The sequence below is a fragment of the Argiope bruennichi genome, chromosome X1, assembly GCF_947563725.1.
Source record: "Argiope bruennichi chromosome X1, qqArgBrue1.1, whole genome shotgun sequence".
NCBI lineage: Eukaryota > Metazoa > Arthropoda > Arachnida > Araneae > Araneidae > Argiope > Argiope bruennichi.
In genome coordinates this window covers 35542180-35563302 of record NC_079162.1, presented here as the reverse complement: position 1 = coordinate 35563302, position 21123 = coordinate 35542180, and the positions used below count along the sequence as shown (strand labels likewise).

At 28.1% G+C, this 21123-nt stretch overlaps 1 protein-coding gene across 1 annotated transcript in view; it reads right to left on the bottom strand.

The window, feature by feature from the left end:
• The window catches only part of LOC129959088 (amine oxidase [flavin-containing] B-like), a 50554-nt gene extending 31108 nt beyond the window's left edge, over positions 1–19446 (bottom strand). Inside the window, exons 1-2 of the mRNA XM_056071895.1 lie at positions 19286–19446; positions 494–588 (exon numbers count right to left, since the gene is read on the bottom strand). Of these exons, the coding sequence (XP_055927870.1) occupies positions 494–588; positions 19286–19325 (135 nt within the window). The 5' untranslated portion in view covers positions 19326–19446. The remainder of the gene's footprint in view (positions 1–493; positions 589–19285) is intronic.
• Positions 19447–21123: the final 1677 nt, after the last annotated feature.

The window sequence follows — 21123 nt, the reverse complement described above, 5'->3', positions numbered from 1 at the left end:
TCTAACAATTCGTTCGCCCTTTTTAAATCACAGTGCATAAAATTTTTTTATCTGAAAATTTTATCTTGCAGAAAATAGTTCATATTTTTTTATGTTGAGAATTTAACAAAGATTTGCGTGTTTAAGTAGTTATAAAACGAGTGTTTGTACATCAATAATGCTAATTTATAATTAACTTGAATATTCAATTATAATTTGTTAAAACTGAAAACTATTAAACAATTATACAGTGAATATGGTTTTAGAGGTAGGATATTTTTCAAATTTTATGTTTGTCTTTCACAAATGAAAAACTAAACTAATATTTTATATGAAAACTATTTATTTGAATATTTTTTTTTATATTTCCTTAATCTAAGTTTAAAAAAAGACAAATAATTTCGTTTGTCATCAAAAATTTAGAGAAAAGGAATTCGGAAAAGAAGATGTTATAAGGAAACCAAATAATTCAAGATTACAAGTTGACAATCAAAGGCAATTTTGATATAATTACTCTTTTCGTGAGGGTTCGTCCACCGACACGGTCACGGGCTTCCAAACAGATGACTTTGATTCCAGCCTCGAGCAACCATTTCGTTGCACTGAGTCCTGAAAAAAAAAATTAACTGAATTATTTTCAATAACAAAAGACGCGAGCTGACGAACAATGCAATTATGACAAAAAATTACTAAATAAACTATTAATATTTTTACTTAAAGATATTGAAGCAAATTATTTAAAACTACAAACGTAAATTGTTCGTTTTATGAAAATGTATTAATTTCGAATATACGAAATGAAATGAAAGTAACTTGGGTAAATATGTAGTAAACTATTGAAAATTTGATTATGATCTTTCCCTCTGTATAGCTTGGATTTGATAATTTTAGGTTACAATAAAATGTTTTTTTTTCTATTCAGACATTTTTTTAAAATTTTTTTATAAATATGTACACCAAATTAATTCTCTGGGAATGATTATTTAATGTTTTCCTTTTCGACTCATTCCATTCTGATATTCTAAAAACCTATTTCTGTGACAGAATATCCAATTTTATCTTTTGAACTTATTTTCTTTATCCCTTCTTTATTTATAAATAACTTAACTCAATGAGGAAGATTAATTGCAAATATCATTTCCGTAATATCAGTGGAACACTTAAGCAATGAGGTGAGACCCCCCAAAAATGTTCAGATTCCTTTCCAGAAATTAAAAAAAAGAAGAACAGGATACAAACATTCAGGGATCCTAATTAATTTATTCATTCTACAATAAACTAGCTATTAAATGTGCTGAATTATTATGACTATTATTAAATAAATAGAATAAAATGGTTGTGAATAATCTGAACATTGCTATCAAAAGGGCTAAATGGGCGACAATTATCCAGCAAGGACTGTCAATGTCTGTTTTTGGTTTTTTACTTTTTAACTCTACATTCTCCAGAAGTCATTATGAAGATACTTTTTTATTAATAAACATTAATTTATTCTAAAATAGGATCCTATAAATAGGTTAGGATTGAATTGCACATCGATGTGTATTGACGCATTAACCACATTAGGTTATATAACGCCAAAGACATATTTAATATCCTATAAATAAAGAATTCCAACTTGAACTTTTTTTTTACTATTTTGTTTTAAAATATATATAAAATGCAATGCCTTCTTGCTCACATATTCATAGAGAATTTTATTTTTGTTTCATTATTTGAGGATGGACTTCGAAATTTTGAACCACGGTCAATTACCTAAGCTGGGACCTTTTCCTCCAAGGCTCGACATCACATATGCGGGAAGTTAGTTGACCCACAACAGATTTTAAGAATCGGGTTTTGAGCTTGGACCCACAGATCAGTAATTTAAGCCTTGAGATAACTACTTCGACACTTACACATTGATAATTTATTGTAACTGTCAAAAAATGTCACTGGGACATTTTGATGAATTTGGAGGACGACTCAGACTTCTCTATATCAAAATAAAAACGTAGAAAAATGTCAAATTCAAGACTTTGTATCTCCTTGTGAGATTTGCGTTGGATCTCTTATAAATGCAAAGATCTGCTTTCCTTTGATTTTACATATGGTCCTTAAAGTAAAAGGTTTGTTTTAATTTAAAATTTGGACAATATTTATCAGTGGTAAAAGTACTTTTTCTAAATCAATACTTAAACAAATTCACTGTACAGTAAGACTACACAATAAAATACCATGTTTACAAAAATATTTTACCATGAGCACTGACTCACACATTGAATGTCAATAAATACATTTTTAATTATTGTGTTTATTTAACCAAATTTTGATATTCATGTTTTTGGAAATTATTACATGAAACTTTAGTCATTACATTTATTTTCATGCTCATAGCCACACACTGAATGAAAATATTAGATACATTTATTTAAATGTTATTTAATATTTTAAAATTTTAAATATTGAGGAAAACTGTTGACATTAAAAAGGGTTTGGGAAATCAGAGAAAAATTAAATAATGAAATCAAACTGGCATCAGTCATTTTAGAAAAGAAAATGTACAAATAGCCATTTTTTTTCTTATATTTTCTAAAGTTAAGAAACATCAAAATAGTAAAGTCGGAAAAACTTTAATGTAAAATAGACAGTGGAAAATTTAATGATTTTGGTGTTTTTAATGGCAATAAAAATAAATTTTTAGGTTATAAAATAAATAACCACAGACATTTCTAATCACATGTTTTATCTGGCATTCTTATGAAAATATAGATGAGAAAATGGAGTTTCTGTATTCAAACATGCAGAATTGAATATCCATATAAATATGTTGATTAAAGTCACATAAAATTTCCCTAATAAGGATTATAAATAGGCCAATTTAATACAAATATTCATATTATGTGGAAACAATCATAGAGTAAACAAACGCATTTTCAAATGTTTTAGATAAATTCTCTTACATTAATGTAAAACATTTATTTCAACTTTTTAAAATTATGTAATATATGCAAAAATTCTGGTATTCATAAAATTGATTTTTTTATTGTTGTATGGAATACGATAAAGCAATAATTAAACCTCCTCAGATTGAAAAAAACTGTGTTTTTAATGATTATAACTTCGAAGGTAATTGTTTTTGACGATTTGTCGAGGTTTTAACCTCTTGTTAGCATAAAAGAAAAAAAATATGCTTCAACCCGCAATAAACCTTTCAAGGAAAACCACTAACAATCAAACAATAGAATAATAATCAAGTTAATGATGCCTTTAAATCTTGAATTTTCAAAGGTTGAAAAGTTAACGATCAACGGAAGAAAAAAATATTTAAAATTTCTTCAAGAAATAAAAAAAAAAAACTAATTCTTAAAGATAAACTCACGTGTGTCATTCAATGTATGCGATTCATGCAGCATGGCTTGATGAGCATTTGAATTGAAACATAAACTATGCCGAAACATTCAGACGTATAAGCATCGATGTCTTAATTTTTTTAGAATATTTCGAAAACATATTAATAGACTTTAATAGAGATTTTCAGCTCAAATTTTTATCATTAAATAAGATTTTAAATACACGGTTTTGATTCAGATAGAATTTAAATTTATTTAGTATTTGATAAATATCGTTTGTAATATCAATTTAGCAGACGTCGACTTATTTATTACTTTCAGAATTTGAAGTGATCCAACTATTTTATTTTAATAACTTTTTATATATATTGACTGTGAATGAACGCCTTTCAATTGAATGAATGAAACAGATTCATGTGCATGTCGTACACATAATTTCTGCTGAGCCAACTTACGTAAAACAGGCTTCTCTTATCATATATTATCATCATTTATCGATCGGGATAATGCTAAAAAGAAGTTAGTGTTACGCAGAAAAATTGGAATCTTTCACAGAACAGTATTGCCTCTATAAACAACTGAGAAAATACCAGATGATCATATTCCGCTGTGTATATAAAAATTTAGTCTCTTAAAATTATCCTCAATTTTAACAGTTCATTTCTTTTTAATATGGATCAAGTTAAAAAAAAAAAAAAAAAAAAAAAAAAAAAAAAAAAGAGCATTTGAGACATAAATGTTCAAACCAGCGAATTTTTGTTCTTCGTCAGACACACTAATATAGCTCAAGAAACTTAAAATACAATATTGACATATGTGTTTCATACATTTAAATGTCTAAAATGCATATAAAAATCTAAAATGTATCTCAGAATTTATATAGAAGTTCCAAGAAATGCTTGGAACATATCCTTAAATTATTTGACGTTATTCTGGTTAGAAAATTTATCACCTGACATCATAATAACCAGAGTAAATTTATTAAAATAAGTTTGAAGTCATATTTTTATGTGTATATATATATAAATTGTAACCATTTCGTTTCTGAATAACTCTACCTTAATATGTCTACAACAGCAACAAAACAGATAAAATTTAATTCTAATTCCTATATTATTTATCTCAAATACAGAAACTTATAAACTGTGTCTAAAATTTATATCATAAAACATTGCAATGGACGCTGAAGTTGTATCCAAAAAATTTTACAAGAAGTTTCTTAATACGTCCACTGCAACCATGAGATAATTGTAACTGGCAGATTTGCTTAACAGTGAAAAAATAGGCCTTGAAACTTATCAATTTTTTTAGGAAGCTCATATTTTTCCAATTAATTATATGAATTATTCGAAAGATGTTGCTTAATGGAAAGGGCAGGAATGTAAAGGAAAAAGCTTTTAAAAAATAATTGTGATCTTTTTCCAAATAAAAAAAAACCGATTAATTAAAAGAAGCATGAGTAATAGGCAAATGATAAGCAGATTTAGGGCAAAGATAAATGCATTGTGTTGAAACTAATCAATCACGCGTTCTTTCACGATCCATGAGTTTTAAATGTTTGTTCGGTATAATATTTGCTAATAAAATTCTGTTTTTTTTTATTTTGCTTCTATACCTATAAAAAAACTAATCATATGCAATTATTTAATTGTTATTTCAGCGTAATCCGTGAGAGATTTAGTAATAATTTCCTGGTCAATCCCTTTCTGGAATACTGCGCTCAATCTCAGTTCTTATTATAGGTTTCCTATCATAAAGTGTAAAATTAGATGAGCTAATAAATTCTTGAAATAGCCTACGAAAATTTATTTCGGCTATATTTTCCACAACGTACTATCCTGAAATGAAAGTTTTAACTTTTCCAATTATTTTTCTCTTAAAAGAATCTTTTTCTAAATCAGTTAAAATAAGATAAACAAAACGGCAAAAGAAATACTTTCTATCATTGAAACTGACAGTTACACATTTTTTCTTACCTAGAAATTGTGTAACTTATTGATAATGAAATCTTTTCATGATAAGCACCAAGGTTGAGCTCTTGAACTAGTCATTCATCATTATAAAAAAAGAAAATGTTATCTTAAGGATTTTTGATATGTGATAGCAATTGCATGAACATTTTATCGGGGATTTTTTTTTTCTTTTTTTGTGAATGACTGAAAAAAAAATTAGTTTCAAAGGTTATTTCCTGCTGTGGGATGTGAAACACCAATACAAAATTTTTGCATGTAGATCTTTAGAAGAAATACATTATCACTTAATTTAAATAGTTTTATGATAAAATAAAAACGCTGTTACTCAAAACAAAAGAGGAAGAACGAAATAGAAATTAAACGAATTTAAAATCTTAGAATGAAGAAGAGAAGTTTCATCAAAGAATAATAATTTAAAACTATAAATAACCGATAAAAATGTGTGATAATAAGTTTAAATGGTTAATAATCTTGTTAAATTCACATCAAGCAGTGAAAAATAAACAGTTTGAAAAGTTTTCAAACTCTCAGAGTAGAGTTTCTTTTTCGCATGCCAATATAATGTTTCAGTGCATTTGAGATTCTAAATTAAGAAGCATTATTTCGTCAAAGTAAGTTCAAACAGTTTTAAGTTCAAACCTTCCATATGCGGGACTCAACCATATAAGTGAATAATTTTTTTTAAAATTTAGAAAGCTCGTTCATAAATCCTTTTCCTTTGTCTAATAAAATTGCTCAAATCAAAAATGTATAGGATAAAAGAAATAATATAACAAATTTGAAGTTTTTCAAATAACAAGGTAACCTTAAACTTTTGAAATTATAACACGAGATTAATGATTCAATAGTTTATCATTTACTTCTCAATTTTTGAGTCTTTCTGTTTTGATTTCGAATTTGGAAATAAATCGTGAAGTAGGATCATCTCTAAAATAAATTTCTTATATTTTATAAGTTAAAAATATAAGTTATGACATAATGTTATTCCTTTCTGAAAAAAAACGAAAGAAAGAAAGATCAAATGCATTAAACTAATCGTTTTTCTATGTCAGTTTTCTGTTTTCAAAAAAAAAAAAAGAAGTCTTTTTAATGTATTCATAACCAGTACACGAGGTATATTACAGCATTAACAGACAACTACCATTTCTGAAGCTTTCCATAAAAAGTACTATAGCATTATAGTCTCGGTAATACCTGGCACTAAAGTTTATCTTAAAATGCCTCACCCTAGACTGCTCGCAAAGGTGCCTGCGCACTCATGTTACTGTAAATTGCCTTATTCTCGAGCAGTCTTGTTAAGCCTTACTCTGATTAATTAAGTACATATTAAAATGTTATGAATTAAAAATTCAATAGTCTGGAAGAGAAAAAGTAGCTTGATGAAAATTATCAGGTGTTTGAAAATTAATATAATTTTTTTAAGTAAGAGCAACATAGTTAAAGATATAGAATGTATTGAGGCTCTGGTAATATTGAAAATATTTTAGATATTTCGAAAAACAAAATCCCAATTTTGCATTATGATTGTAAAAAAGTACTAGAAAAACAAATATATCGTTGAATGTTTCCCTTCATAATCAAAATTGATTGCTTGGTTTTAAAGTAACTTTCCTAATTTCATATAAATTCCTGATATGAAATTCATTAAACCTCCTCTATTTCTTCACAATGTTTATCTAAATATTCAAAATAGTGACTCTAGATACACAGATAAACAGTGAAAGTAATCTGTCTGACTGATAACATGCAAACAATGTTATCAATAAAGTTATTTTAAATATTATCAATAGCTGACCTTTATTTAATTGATTTCTTTGGAATCATATTTCATTAAAGAGTAGCAAATTTTATGCTTTAAAGAGAAACTGTGATAAAAAATTGTAGTTACGACGAAATATTTGGCGTACCATATGAAAATATCTAAGATATTTTAATTGTTATCTGACTAGAATTACTCTCGCAGAAAATTATGTTAAGCATGCTTTTTGATTGGTTCAAATTTTTGTTATTCCGACTTCTAAAGGAAAATTTTGTCAAGCCTCCTAACTTGAAAATTAAATTATAAAACGAAACTTTAATGAATGATCAAACACATTAAGTTCAATTTAAGATTGTTTTGCAACAAATCTTTCAAAATCCATTTCAATCAAGATGATTTTTAACAATATGATAATAAATATATAAGAACCTGAAAGACAAAGGGCAGAGAATTTTTTTGCTTAGCCGTTAATTCATAATTCCTCGTAAAGGTATTACTCATAGCATAAGAAAAACTCAATTCAGATGTTTTAGAGCTGGCATGCCACTCTAATTTCTTAAAGTAAATATACGTCTTCTTATCTCCTTGCAGAAGTTAAGTAATGCTGACTCTGCTTAAAATATCTTGTGGTATTGTGACCTACAGTTAAAGAAGAATTGTGCTCAGAAACTCTTGAGATAGATTATCACTTCCATTTCTTAAGTATTAAAGAGGCTGCAAGTCTTCATACACAAAGAATTTCTGTTATGCTGACTCAATAATTATTCATTTTTTCCCTCTTTTTTACAATGAGGTTCTCATGAAACTTAAGCGCCAATTTTTAAAAAAAAATTGAAAAGTAGATAATTGATTAAATTTCAACACCAGCATTAAGTTTTATAGTAGATTTCACAGAATACTTGGGTTCGTTTTATAGTTTAAAAGTTCAATTGTGAGTTCTTTGATTACGAATACCATTTCACAAAAAGTATACATTGTATCTCTGAAAACGATTTTGAGTGAATGGAATTTATTTCGGGAACATGATATATATTTCAAGATAGATATATTATCGTATCAATTCTATATATATTCTATATATAATTCTATATATAATATATTATCGCATCAATTGCAGTATAATTACGAAATCCGATAAAGACTCTACCTAAATATCTGAAATAATATATTCGACAAAAAGTGAAAACTATTTTAATTGCTAGTAAACTCCAATAGAATGTTTGCCTCTCTATTAAAGGTTTTTAAAGTAGTATTTTAGTAGTTACACAAGTTCAAGATAGAAAGTTCTATCTTGTTCAAGAAGAAGATATCAAGTTCAAGACGAAATCTTATCAGAGTCCTGTTGTTCTTCTGTGTTCTATGTGTGAGTGTGCCCCCCCCCTTGCAAAAAGGGGCTGTGCAAGCGAATGTGAAGTATGAAATAGCTAAGTTATACTCTTGGCCCTACGTGGTGCTACTGAAAAAACAAGAAACGATCACTCGGCTTAAATCGCTGGCAGATAACTGTCAGCCGGCTTGTAAAGTACCATAAGTCACAACATAAATCTTATCTGATTCTGTTACAACATAATCATACTCAAGAAAAGTTTTAAATAAATATTTTATCTTCTTACATAATATGCTAAATAAAGCAGATATCAATTTAAATCGCTAAATATAGCCCATTGCTTCCTTATTTCACTCTTCAAGGTTTATAGTGGGCCGTGGTAAGTATATTGGTTAAGAGGCCAGAAGGCTCCAGATTTTATCCCCGATTCTATTAAAGATGCCTAGCCTGTTATTCTTCAAGAGTTTAATTTTACTAAGAGTACTATAAGGCAAGCCTGCTCCAAGGATATTTATCACACAAAAGACATACATGCTGATAACATTTAACGTTTAAATTTTCCACTGATTCTGGGGTCTTTTCACGATCATGGGCAGAGGCTTCCAACACCAAAAATATTACAAATAACTTCTCAGCTTTCCATACCTCTATAAAACTTCTTACATAAAGCCAGGCTTCTTAAATATTCAATTTCGAAAAATATAACAATGCGCTGACTTATTAACAAACAAAGAAAAAAAATCTGCTGTCCAATTCTATTTCTAAAAAGGAGGGGTATTCATAGTAAGAATGCCAAGTTAATTGGCACACAATTTTCCCGATGTTTCAAGTCATTCATTTTCCGCTAATTTATTACTTTTTTCACATCTGAAACATCTGTTCATACGAGCTCCGATTTGATATATCTTTGTTAGGTCAGCCTTTAATTCTTTTCGGAGTTAATTTTCGTTAAAACTTCTTTATCTACTGCTTATTCTTGTTTATGCATGTCAGAAAAAGAATTCGTTATTTTTAACTAATTTCTGCACTTTTCTTATAAAGCGAATCTTTAGAAATTCGGCAAACTACAAATTTAAAAAAAACATATTCGATTTTTCAAAATTACAGTTAAAAATAATTTTTAAAAAATTATATCATTTTCCAAATATCAAATTTATTATTTTGCATGTAATTTAAGAAATATGTCATGTCACATCAAGAAAACGTAATTTTTCCAATAAATATTTTCATCCGCATAGATAAAATGCCCAAAGATTTCATTTCACATAGTTTTCATATTTTTCTATTTATAAAAAAAAATGTTGCCGTTTTAAAGCTGCAATCTCATTCTGTTATTTTAATATGTCATTGCGCTATAATAGATAGAAAATTACTATTTTCTATCAACCATATAAAAAAAGAGGAATGTTGACATCTTAATTATTTTTCAACTAATATACAACCAAGGAATGGTTTGAAGTTATCTAAAACAATTGATTATGCAATGATCCAGAATATTTCTTAAAGAATAATGAAACAAAGTGTGTTTGTCGTCTCAAACTTTAAGCAAATTTTTCACTTTCAATGTATGAACAAAATTGTTTCCAGTGTGATTTTTTTTTTAAATTATAGCTGTTGAAGCAGAAAAAGAGTTTAACACTATTCATGTGATTTGCTATAAGTTTTAAGTACATTTCACCAGTTACGTATGATATGTTGGAAACATTCTATTACATAGAGAAACTGCAGTTACAAAACCAGCAGTTTAAATTTGCTTTAAAAAGAGAATGTCTTTATTTGATGAGTCTAAGCAAAACTGCGCCATTTTTTAAGAATTTGATTAACCTTAATCTGAACTTGGTAATATATATCATACCACTATCTTATTCTACAAATAAAAACATGTTCTTTCAAGAATTTCCCAATTTGCAGAAATACAACGTGTATGCAACTGTTCTATTAAGAATATTTATTTTTATTGCAAGCAAATATGATACGTAAATAACTATCCACACGAAATGACATTCGAAATTTCATGTATTTATCAATACTTCTATGTACGGTGATTGCCCGCAAGAATGTTTTACATTTGCTTCTCTAAGCAGAATATGCCAAACTGATCTCTTGCTTGGAATTTTTCTAAAAAATTTCATTCTCATTTTTTTAAAAAAATTCTGGGACAATATTAGCTTAGTGTTTTATAAACCTAAATATTACAACTTCAGGTGGATTTGAGCCGATAAACGATTGAGATTTTAAAAGGTCGCAAACCTCACGAATAACAAAATTTCTTAACTACACTAATGCTATTCTCAATAATGTAATGTACTCTGAGTTGATAAAAGTCGTGGGAACCTTCTAACGTGTCGGACTTCCTTTTGCCGAGTGTAGCAACTCGACGTGGCATAGACTCAACAAGTCAATGGAAGTCTCCCGCAAAAATATAGACATCCATAAATGCGAAAATGTTACTGGCATAGGATTTTGTATACATACTGACGTCTCAATTATGACTCATAAATGTTCAATGGGATTCATGTCGGGCGATGCAGGTGGCCAAATTATTTGCTGGAATTGTCCAATATATTTTCAACCCAACTGCGAATAATTGTCGCAGGTGACATGGCGCATTAGGATCTATAGAAATCCCATTGTTTTTTGAGTATATGAAGTCCATGAATGGCTGCAAGTGGTATCCAAGTGGTTGAACCATTTCTAGTCAATGATCGGTTCAGTTGGACCAGAGGACCCGGTCCATTCCTTGTAAAATCAGACACGCCATTACAAAGCCACCACCAGCTTACACAGTGCCCTGTTTACTACTTGGGTCCATTGCTTTGTGGGACGTTTTCGTCCATAGTTCGAGTAGCGCCATTCTTGTCAGTCTTCTGCTCCATAGGCAATTAAAGCAAATTTCGCCTCACTTCCTAACGGACTCCTTCCTCCTTCCTGTTGTAGGTCCCACATTGATTTCTGAGGTTATTTCAAATAGTACTGCATATCTCTTAAAACTGTCAATTCTACACATACTTCGCTATTCTCGGTCATCAAGTTCAAACGGTTAATCAAAACATTATCCGTGGGGAAAGTTATGCCTGAAATTCGTAACTCTAGGCACACTTTTGAAGCTGTGGATCTCAGAATTCCCGACAAATTTCCGAAATTGAATGTCTCATGCATCTAGCTCCAACTACCATTCCGCGTTCAGTGACTGTTAATTCCCGTTGTGTTTCGATAATCACGTCAGAAACATTTTCACATGGATCGCTTGAATACAAATAAAAGCCCTGCTAATGCATTGGCCGTTTATATATTTAGTAAGCGATACTATTGATATATGTATATTTGCATACTGATAACCCATGACTTTAGTCACCTCAGTGTAATAGCTAAATAGTCCTCTCAACTTCAAGAAAATTTTATTATAATTTGCTTAGTTGCTAATTTAAATTTAATTTTCTTTTGGATATCATTAATTACTTAATTATTAAATACACTTTCATTTTTTTTTTTTTTTTTTTATTTTGAAGTATTTCCAAATTGCTCTAATAGAGATGGGGTTCACATTTAGAAAAAAATTAAGAAGCTCTACACTAGATTCAAATGAATTTCATTAATAATTTTGTTTTTGAAACTTATTTGCTCTTTTTCTGAACTAATTTGAAGTTTCCCTATACATAATGTTTTCGTTTAACTAAAACCTATTGCAGAGATTTACCTCAAGTTATTAGAATAGTCTTAATATTTAACAATTTTGACTAATGGTTGAAATAATTACATGAATGGTTCTTTGACAAAAATCTAAGTCTTATTAAATGAATACATAAGGCCAAAAAAGATGATTTTTTTAAAAAAAAATCATTTTAAACTTCGATGCTTACGTCTTTGAAGACTATTAAGACAAGTAAGACAGCTGATTAATGATGCAAACGATAATATGAATCATTCACTGGCAAAAACTCCATATCTAACTAACTAAATTAGATCCAAAATTACATTTATTCAATCAGTTTAAATTTCGATATTCACATTTTGGAAGAAAAAGTCAGCAAAATCAAGAATTTGATTCACACATTTATTCTTTGTATTCAGAAAAAAATTTCTCAAATAATTTCTCTGCTTTTTATTTTTATGATAAAATAGATATCTTTAATTACTATATAAATATTTCTTTATTCAGTTTGCTCAATACTCATGAATCCTTTAATTAAGATAATAAACGAAGAAAATACTACAAAAGTTCTGTGATTCTAGAATTTCCTTCTTATCTCGCTCATTATAGAATAAATACGCTAATACAATAGAAGTTACACAAGTTTAACAAGTTTATTGTTCTTGCTCTAGAACCACTTTTGATTAAAAAGGTTAAAATGGAGATATATTTTATCAATCAACAGCAAATAAAAAAACTCACTTTTTTCTACCAAGAAATTATATTCCATAAATAAAAAAATAGTAATGCAGAAGCTGTGTATTTCTTGAATTACAATCTTGTGCTGTCTGTCTCATATTAATCAGAAAGTTGAAGAAAGGAACAGCAAGACAATTGGCAATGAAAAGAATCATGATAAGGTAGATGTAATATGCCTTTTCCTTCATTTGTAATTCATTATTTTTACATAACTATTATGTTTTCAGTTAAGAAGAGAAGCAAAAATTTTTCCACTGCTTTAGAAAATAAATGTCTTTATTAGTCATGTACTATAACTTTTATAATGCAACTGTACTCTGAACATCTCTGAACGAAAGACTGTTTTTTAATTTAAATTTAACTTTCCCCTGTATAAGATAATTTTAAAAGTTAAAGCACATTGCTTGAAGCAAGTTTCTTTTCGAAATTTACTATAAAAAATGGTAACTTAAATTTCTTCAGTTATTCATAAACATAAATCTAACGAAAACGAATTTTAAGAAGACTCTTTTATTGAAGTAAAAAAAAAAAGTAGAATCTTTATTTCAGTAAATTTTTATTCTTTAATATAAAATTCAGCATTAAATAATTATGGTTTAGCATCATTAACATCCTGTTTTCAAGGCAATACTAGAACTATTTTGAGACGCACTTCAAAATCTTGAACTACTGTCCGATGACAAGAAAGGCACCTGAGCTGGCCTCTGCTTCTCCATACTTTTGCACCACACCGGTGAGAGCACATTTGGTCTCGACGCATTTAGAGTTCATGTGGCCCACTTACACAGCGGTTTTCCAGGCATAAAGTGAGAGAAAAATCAATTTCAAAACTCAAACATTACAAATATGAATCAATTCAAGTTAAACAAACGTGCGTAATTGAGTAATTTCTTCCTATTACTTCTTTGCTTTTTAGTATGTAAAATTCCTGTATTATCCCTCTTAAAATTTGCGGATCACAAAGAAAAGATGTATAGAAGCGATTTTCATCTGGTTGAGGTTATTGCTGAATCATTCAGTTCGCTGAAATTTACTTCAAATATACAGGCCATTTAATTCTTGCTATAAGTTCATGTACTCACTAAATATTGTAAAAATCTGTAAACAAAATAATAATCTTATTTTTGTGATTAAATAAAATATTACTACTGTTCATTTTTATTTTTATTTATTTATTTTATTTTGCTTTGTTTCTTTTCCAGAAGATATTATTCCTTTCCGCAACACAGAATATTTTATGAACTCAGCAAAAAAAAATCCAATTCCATTAACGTATTGAATGATTCACTGGTTGAAGCTCTGAGCACAACGCTTCAAGATCAAATTTGGGCATTTTTATCCTCAAACTAGAAGATATACCAGTATAGACTTGCTGTTATCCAATTAATAATATCTCGGGTATACTTACTATAAATTAACTAAAGAAAGTTGTAATAGAAAATCTCATGCTCGTTGGCAGAACGCTTAAGAAAAATATACATATATTATTCGCAGTATACTTAAAACGTAAATATATAGTAATTTTGTTTCCTTATAGAGAGGTCTTCTGTATCCATAACGTTCACGAAAATTCAAATTCAGAGAACTAATTACTAAAATTGGTTTGAAATAAATTAACATTAACAGAAAAAAAGGCAATGCCAAATACGAAATACAAACTTTGTTGAAAGAAAATATTAGCAATAATATCTAACTAAAATAAGAATTTTATGAATCAGCAGACCTCCATGCATTAACCTTTCCTACAATCTAGAATAAAATTGTGAATAAAATGTGGAGTTTACGATCCCATAATTAGTTTTTATTCTCTTGGTTGCCTCAGTCCACCATTGTGCGATTCTCTCACTTTCTAACCTTTGTTTTCTTGCAGTGGGATCATCTCTATGCATAATGTTAACGAACACACAATTGGATCTAATGATTAAAGTCGGATTAACACAGATAATGATCTACTAACAGAAAAAAAAATGTTTTGCCGAACACAAAATAAAAATGTTAAACAGATGAAAAGAAAGAAAGAACTTCCAACTGTCTCTTGAAATGAGGATATAATGAAAATTGCAGACTTCAGTTCATTGATCTTTGCAACAATCCAGCATAAAAATTTAAATAAAAAGTTAAGTTTACGATCCTATAATTAATTATTTTTCATCTTTATTTTTATTCTTACGCATAAACGTCTATAGAAGATGTTGGAATTTTGCATAGACGGGGATGTTTTTAAATTTCACCCAGTGTTATAGATTTTGCTATGTAATTCCATATACTGATTGTTACACAGTCGATATATTTTATATATCATCTTACTGCAAAGGAATATATTTCCATAACAAATATATAATTTTTGAATTCATTTGTTGCGGATGCGTATATAAATTACTCATACTAAAGGAAATACAATGTTATTTTGAATTCCGAAGTTCCGAATGTGAATATAAATTATTCACATGTTTAAATGAAATTCAAGGTTATTTCTGAACATCTTTATTAACTAAGCTAAATATATCAATTTAAAATCAAATCATAATTTTCGCATTCTTAATTTACCTAATAATTTTCTGATTATTCTTAATTATTCTGATAATATTTCGCTACATTCCATTATTTTAGAGATAACATAATTTTTTCGAGTGGCGGCCCTCAAAATTTGATTAACAATTCAATGTAGCCGAGAGTTACAACTTAACTATATAAAGTTGCCATTACGGATTCGCGATCCGAATTCATGATAGATCTACGGTGTCTAATCCATATCATTCTGCAGTCAAGATTCAACTTTATTCACATTGATTTTGTGAAAAAATGAGAATGGAATGTAGTTTCAGACGGCCTCATAAAAGTTTTTGTTATCATGTTTCAATCGCTTTAAATTACAAGGGCTATCTGCGTAATCAACAGGATGATGATCTAGTTAAATGAGAAAACTCAACAATGAAATCTAAGGGGGGGGGGGTATCTAATTTCATATCTCAATATTTGAAATGGTATAAATAAATAAAACAGATATTTAAACAAATTTTTAGTATGATAATTTGGTATGCTTAAGTAAACCCCATGCAAAAGAATAAATTACTAATTTTTATATCAACCTTTTGTTGTTGTTGTTTGGATTGAAAAAATATTGCAATTTGTAAGTTAAGGAGAAAAAAAATCCTTTCAAAATTATAAATGTTCGTGTTTTATCTTAAAATTGATTGAGAAAAATGCATGGAAATACCAATAACAATCACTCATAGATTAATTGCTATCCATCAAGTAATTCAGAACAATGATCCATTAAGAACTTTAAAAAAATGTTTTTACTTAACTGTATTTAAATAGAATTGTTATTTTCCCTGTTTAAAAAATTATCATTGTTTTTTAAGGAAACAAGTTATTTCAAACATACATTTTCCTTGTATAAATTCTAGTTATTAATCAGAAAATATGTGTTCATTTAGTGTTTTGTCTCTTGTAACAGTAAATTTATATCTCTGAGCAGATGAACATTTGAAAGAAAGAAAGTTTTGACTTTTGTTACAAGTAGTTTGTTACTTTCATAGTGCCTTCATAGCCTCCACAGCTATTAATATTATTCATAGAAAATGAGACAAAATAAAGTTTTCTACATTTATGCAGTTAACAAATACCATTTCTTTAAAAATTAAAACCATTGACTATTAAAATCCCCACAAATTTCTATGAAAATACTTTTTTTCTTTATATTATAAATAAAGTATGTTTAAAAAGTGCTTTATTTCTTCTTATTATAAAACTTGACCTTGATAAAGCTTGATCTCAATAAATTTAAATCCATTATGAAAGTTCTAAAATAGTCAATATAAAAGTGGCAAGAAATAGTCAATAAATTGGCAAGAAAGCTTTTTGATATCAAAGGAGTATATGAACATGAATATTCAAGTACATCGCTGACAGTATTTTTTTTTTTTTTTACAATTCTCCACAAAAATATTTTTTTTTAATAAATGAAAAATGATATTAGATAAAAAAAAATCAGATGAGTAAATTTAACTCATAGGGATTTAAAATGCAACCTTCAGAAAAGGTGGCTGTAACATAAAAATATGTTTCATCATTGCAATGGCAGATTAGTAAGTGTCACCCATATTTCATCTCCAAAATATTTTAATATAGCGTTCATAAAATGTTTCACTTCAAACAAACAGAAGAACGAAAGACTTTCATCACCTGGAAGTCTGGATGTAGAAATTAAACACTTGAATAAACAACTGTATCTTGTATCTATCTATTTATCGCACAGCGATTTCCGACGGGAAAAGGAGCAATCTAATAATAAAATATTCTCTATTCGAAGTAGTTTACCACTTTTAATGGAACGCTTAAATAGAACCAATTCACATTGAATCATAGTCACATGACAAACATAACTATGCCAGCCATTTTAAAATATGTTGCTCAGTATTTTACACTATGGAGGGTTATCACGTTCTTTTTTCATCTAACAGGATGCACAACGAATTTCAAATTTAAATTAGCGAAGGATATAGGCAGAGAAAATGAAAGTACCCAGTTTTTATAAGCAATGCTTTAAAAAGGACTACGAATTACAAAATGATCCTGGAATAAATGACAAAATGATTATTGAACTACGATCTTGGAATATTTTTAAGTTAATCATTTTAGAAATGTAACAAAACGTCTATTAAGGCATGTGTAGAAATTTTTCCTTGTGCTTTATAAAGATTTTCCTTTTTGGATAAAATAGATAATCTTGTTGTATTTCCTTAACTCAAAATACTTTCCCTGATCCGATTATTAATTTTAAAGGCTAAATTTATTTATTTATTTATTTTTACATTTGAGATAAGGAAACTTTATTAATAAAAAATTGTCGAATTTTGTCTAGTAATTTAATTGAGCAACAGTTTATGAGATCCTTGCTACTAGTTGTGTCTTATATAAAAAATGACACAATAAAGAGTAGATTAACAGATGTATTTATTTCTTCTTATCTTTAACTTTAATCAATTGAGCAAAATCCATAATTGAAGAATTAATTGAGCTATTATTTCAAAAAAGGCCCGTAGCTAAGTCTACACTATTTCAAAGCGTAAGAAAATCAACATGTAGGAGAAAGGGTTATTTATTTCATATTGTCTTTGTCTTAAATTAATTAAGTTGTTATTTGTAACATACGAACCAGTTCAGTATTCATTTTATAAGAATCTCGTAGCCATGGAAACATCAAAGGTATTAATCAAAGAGCCAGACAGTAAAAATTATGTGATAGGGTTATTACTTTTTTACTACCCTGTTTTATTTCCCTTCAGAATTTAAAAATCCTTAGAAACTCGTTAATTATTTAAAAATTATCTTTTAATTTTCATGAATATTAATTCTAAAAAAATATAAAAAAAACAATGAAAAATGGAAAGAGATGCATATTAAAACACTTAATAAGTAAAGTAACAAAAGATATATCTTGCACACTTTGACTGTTTTATAAAATATTACTTATATCTGCTTAAAAAAGATGTTTGATTTATTAAAAATCCCATAATTTTAAACAATTAAATTCAGAAACTCAAACTGCCCACAGCAGATTCATAGAACTTAAAATTACCTTAAAAGTGGAACAATGTTCTAAATATCCTGATAGTCAGACGAATTTGTACACGTTATATTGTAATATACATATGTCCTTTGCTAGCAACTGAACCATTCACTCCTATTTTTCGTTTCAATTCATTTTAAATCGATCTCTTTATACTTTTTTAAATAAGCCGCATGTCCTAATCTGCATTACTAAACACAAATAAATAATGTGTTATAAGTTTACAACAGTGATTCTCGAAACCTTTGTTGCTCTTTCTTAAACGCGGGGGTAAATGTAAGATTTTAAAAAAAATCCGCAAATATTAATTATTAAAACCAAAATAAATCGGATACTTTTCGTTGATATTAAAATAAAACGTTGTCCTTCAAATACCTAAATACATTTAGCAATACAGTAAGCATTATAATTCAAGTCATTTAAAACTGTACTTCAAGTTTTTTATATTCAATAAAAGGAGAATAATTGATTATAAGGATTGTTGGAAAAAATAATTTTAAATATAATAAAAATAACAGATATTTCCTTCTTAACAATGGTAAATTTACGAAAACATTTTTTGTTTTACTAAAATGTCTTTATCAAAACATCATTCTCTAATTAAACAAAAAATTATTAAATAGATGTTTTTCTTAACCAACTTATTAAATTATTTAACATTAATAGAAAAAAAAAGCAAAGAGAGAGAGAGAAATGCAAATAACCATCATTTTAAAATTTTCATTGCCGTTTCAAATCATTCTGTGGAATAAGATTTAAATTCTGAAATTTATTACAAGGAGGTTGCAATTAAGCTGGTATGGAATTCGGAGTCCGGAATATTTAAAACTTGAAAAATTCTGATTTAAAAAGCAGAAAGGTTCATTAAAGGCGAACTGCAGCATAATTATAAATTCTGAAACCCAAACAAAATTGGGAATAAATTTAAAAATGAAATAATGCCAACATACCGCTGAAACCCCCTCCAACTACGATAACTTCGGAATCCATGGGAGAAGCGTGCGGTTGACGAGGAAAATAGTGGAGTATCAGGAATCGAGTGAGCGCTGCTATCTCCTTTTGATCATTCTACGACGTCGTGATGTAACTCTGTACCCTTTATTCCTGAAGTTTTCCCTCAACACTCGAGTCAGGAGAGTAGAATCGTAAACAGATGAACAAACGTAAGGCTCCTGTTACAAGACGATAAAACCGGTATGCAAATGAGAATGTTGACGAAATTCTGAAAATTGTCTTCAAGAAATTAGCATAAAATGATAACAGATGATACAAATTTCGTCTTTCCCGTTTGGATGCCTTTCCCTTTGGATATAAGAAAGCTGCAGTTGAAATTTGAAGATAATTTATTGATTATGCTTCAGAAAGTTACTACTGTGTTTTCACAATACTCACTTGAATAATGCAAGTAATTTTCTTTAATGAATATAGTAAAAAGTTTGTTATTTTGTAGAGAAATAATAAATAAAAACTAGAATTTAGAAAAATTTTAAAAAGATATTTTCAGGCTTATTTATACAGATAAAAAAGAACTTGTGTCTTGGGAAAAAAAATTCATTCTTTTATAAATAAATAAATAAAAAAAAATACGACACGAGGCAATTTTAGTTAGAATATAGCTCAAACTTATTCAAATGTTTTCAGACTGAAAACTTTGATATCAAACAATTTATTTGTGTTGTTTTCAGGCTTATTTAACAGATAAAAAAAATCTTTGTGTCTTGAAAATAAAAAATAAATTTCGTTCTTTTTTTTTTTTCGAAAAAAAATATTATAAAATAAAGAATATAACATAGACATCTAAAAAATTTTGACATTTGTGAGCATGATGAAATTTTAGTTAGTATAAAGCTCAAAAATTATTCAAATGTATTCAGACTGAACATTTTGGTATCAAAAATTTGTTTTTCTCTGAACTAACAATAAAAAAAAACACCAGAGGATGAGTTTTCCTCTTGACTTCGCTATATACTTTAACAAGACGACACGTTTTTGTGTTAAGCTTCGTCGTACAGGAAAAAGAACCAAATACGTATTTGATCTGCAAATGGTCTAAAATTTGCTTCTTATTCACAATATAATACTTAAATCTCATCCCAACTTGCATTAATTTGCCTGTCGTATATTTGAGTTATCGCATTTAATTATTCAAAGACCAGCAACTATCAAATAGTTACTCCACTGGTGGATATAAGACATTTAATACGTCTTCAGTTGTAGTAATAAAAATACATGTAGAATTTAATTTATCTACAGCTAAGGTAGGAAGTATTCGTACAGCAACAATTTTGGCCCACAGAATTTCCATTTTAAAACATATTAAATTGTGGCAATATTCATTAAATTGTTTCATCCATTTAATATTTTTATAAAGTGCAATATATTCTATTATATTTATTTTATGATTGTAACAAAAAGTGCCTTTTTTTATTTCCACTTAAAACTGACATTAAAATAATTGCACACGAAGATAAAAAATTTACAAAACGAAAAATATGCATCTCTTGTAGTAATGAAAATATTCATATAATAAAGGTACTACTGAATGTTTATATAAATATTTCTAATTAACACACTTCACGATATACTTTAGAAAGAATAAATGCTACAAATTTTCTGAACATAGATTCAGACAAATTTGTTACTTCCGCGGTAGATGTGGAATGCCATTCGTGTTTAAGATCAGTTATTAAATCCTTTTTAATGATCCTTTGCTCGGATTTAACCTTTTGATCAAGAATTTCCTATAAATGTTTAATGGCATTGAGATGACATGACTGAAGCAAAAATT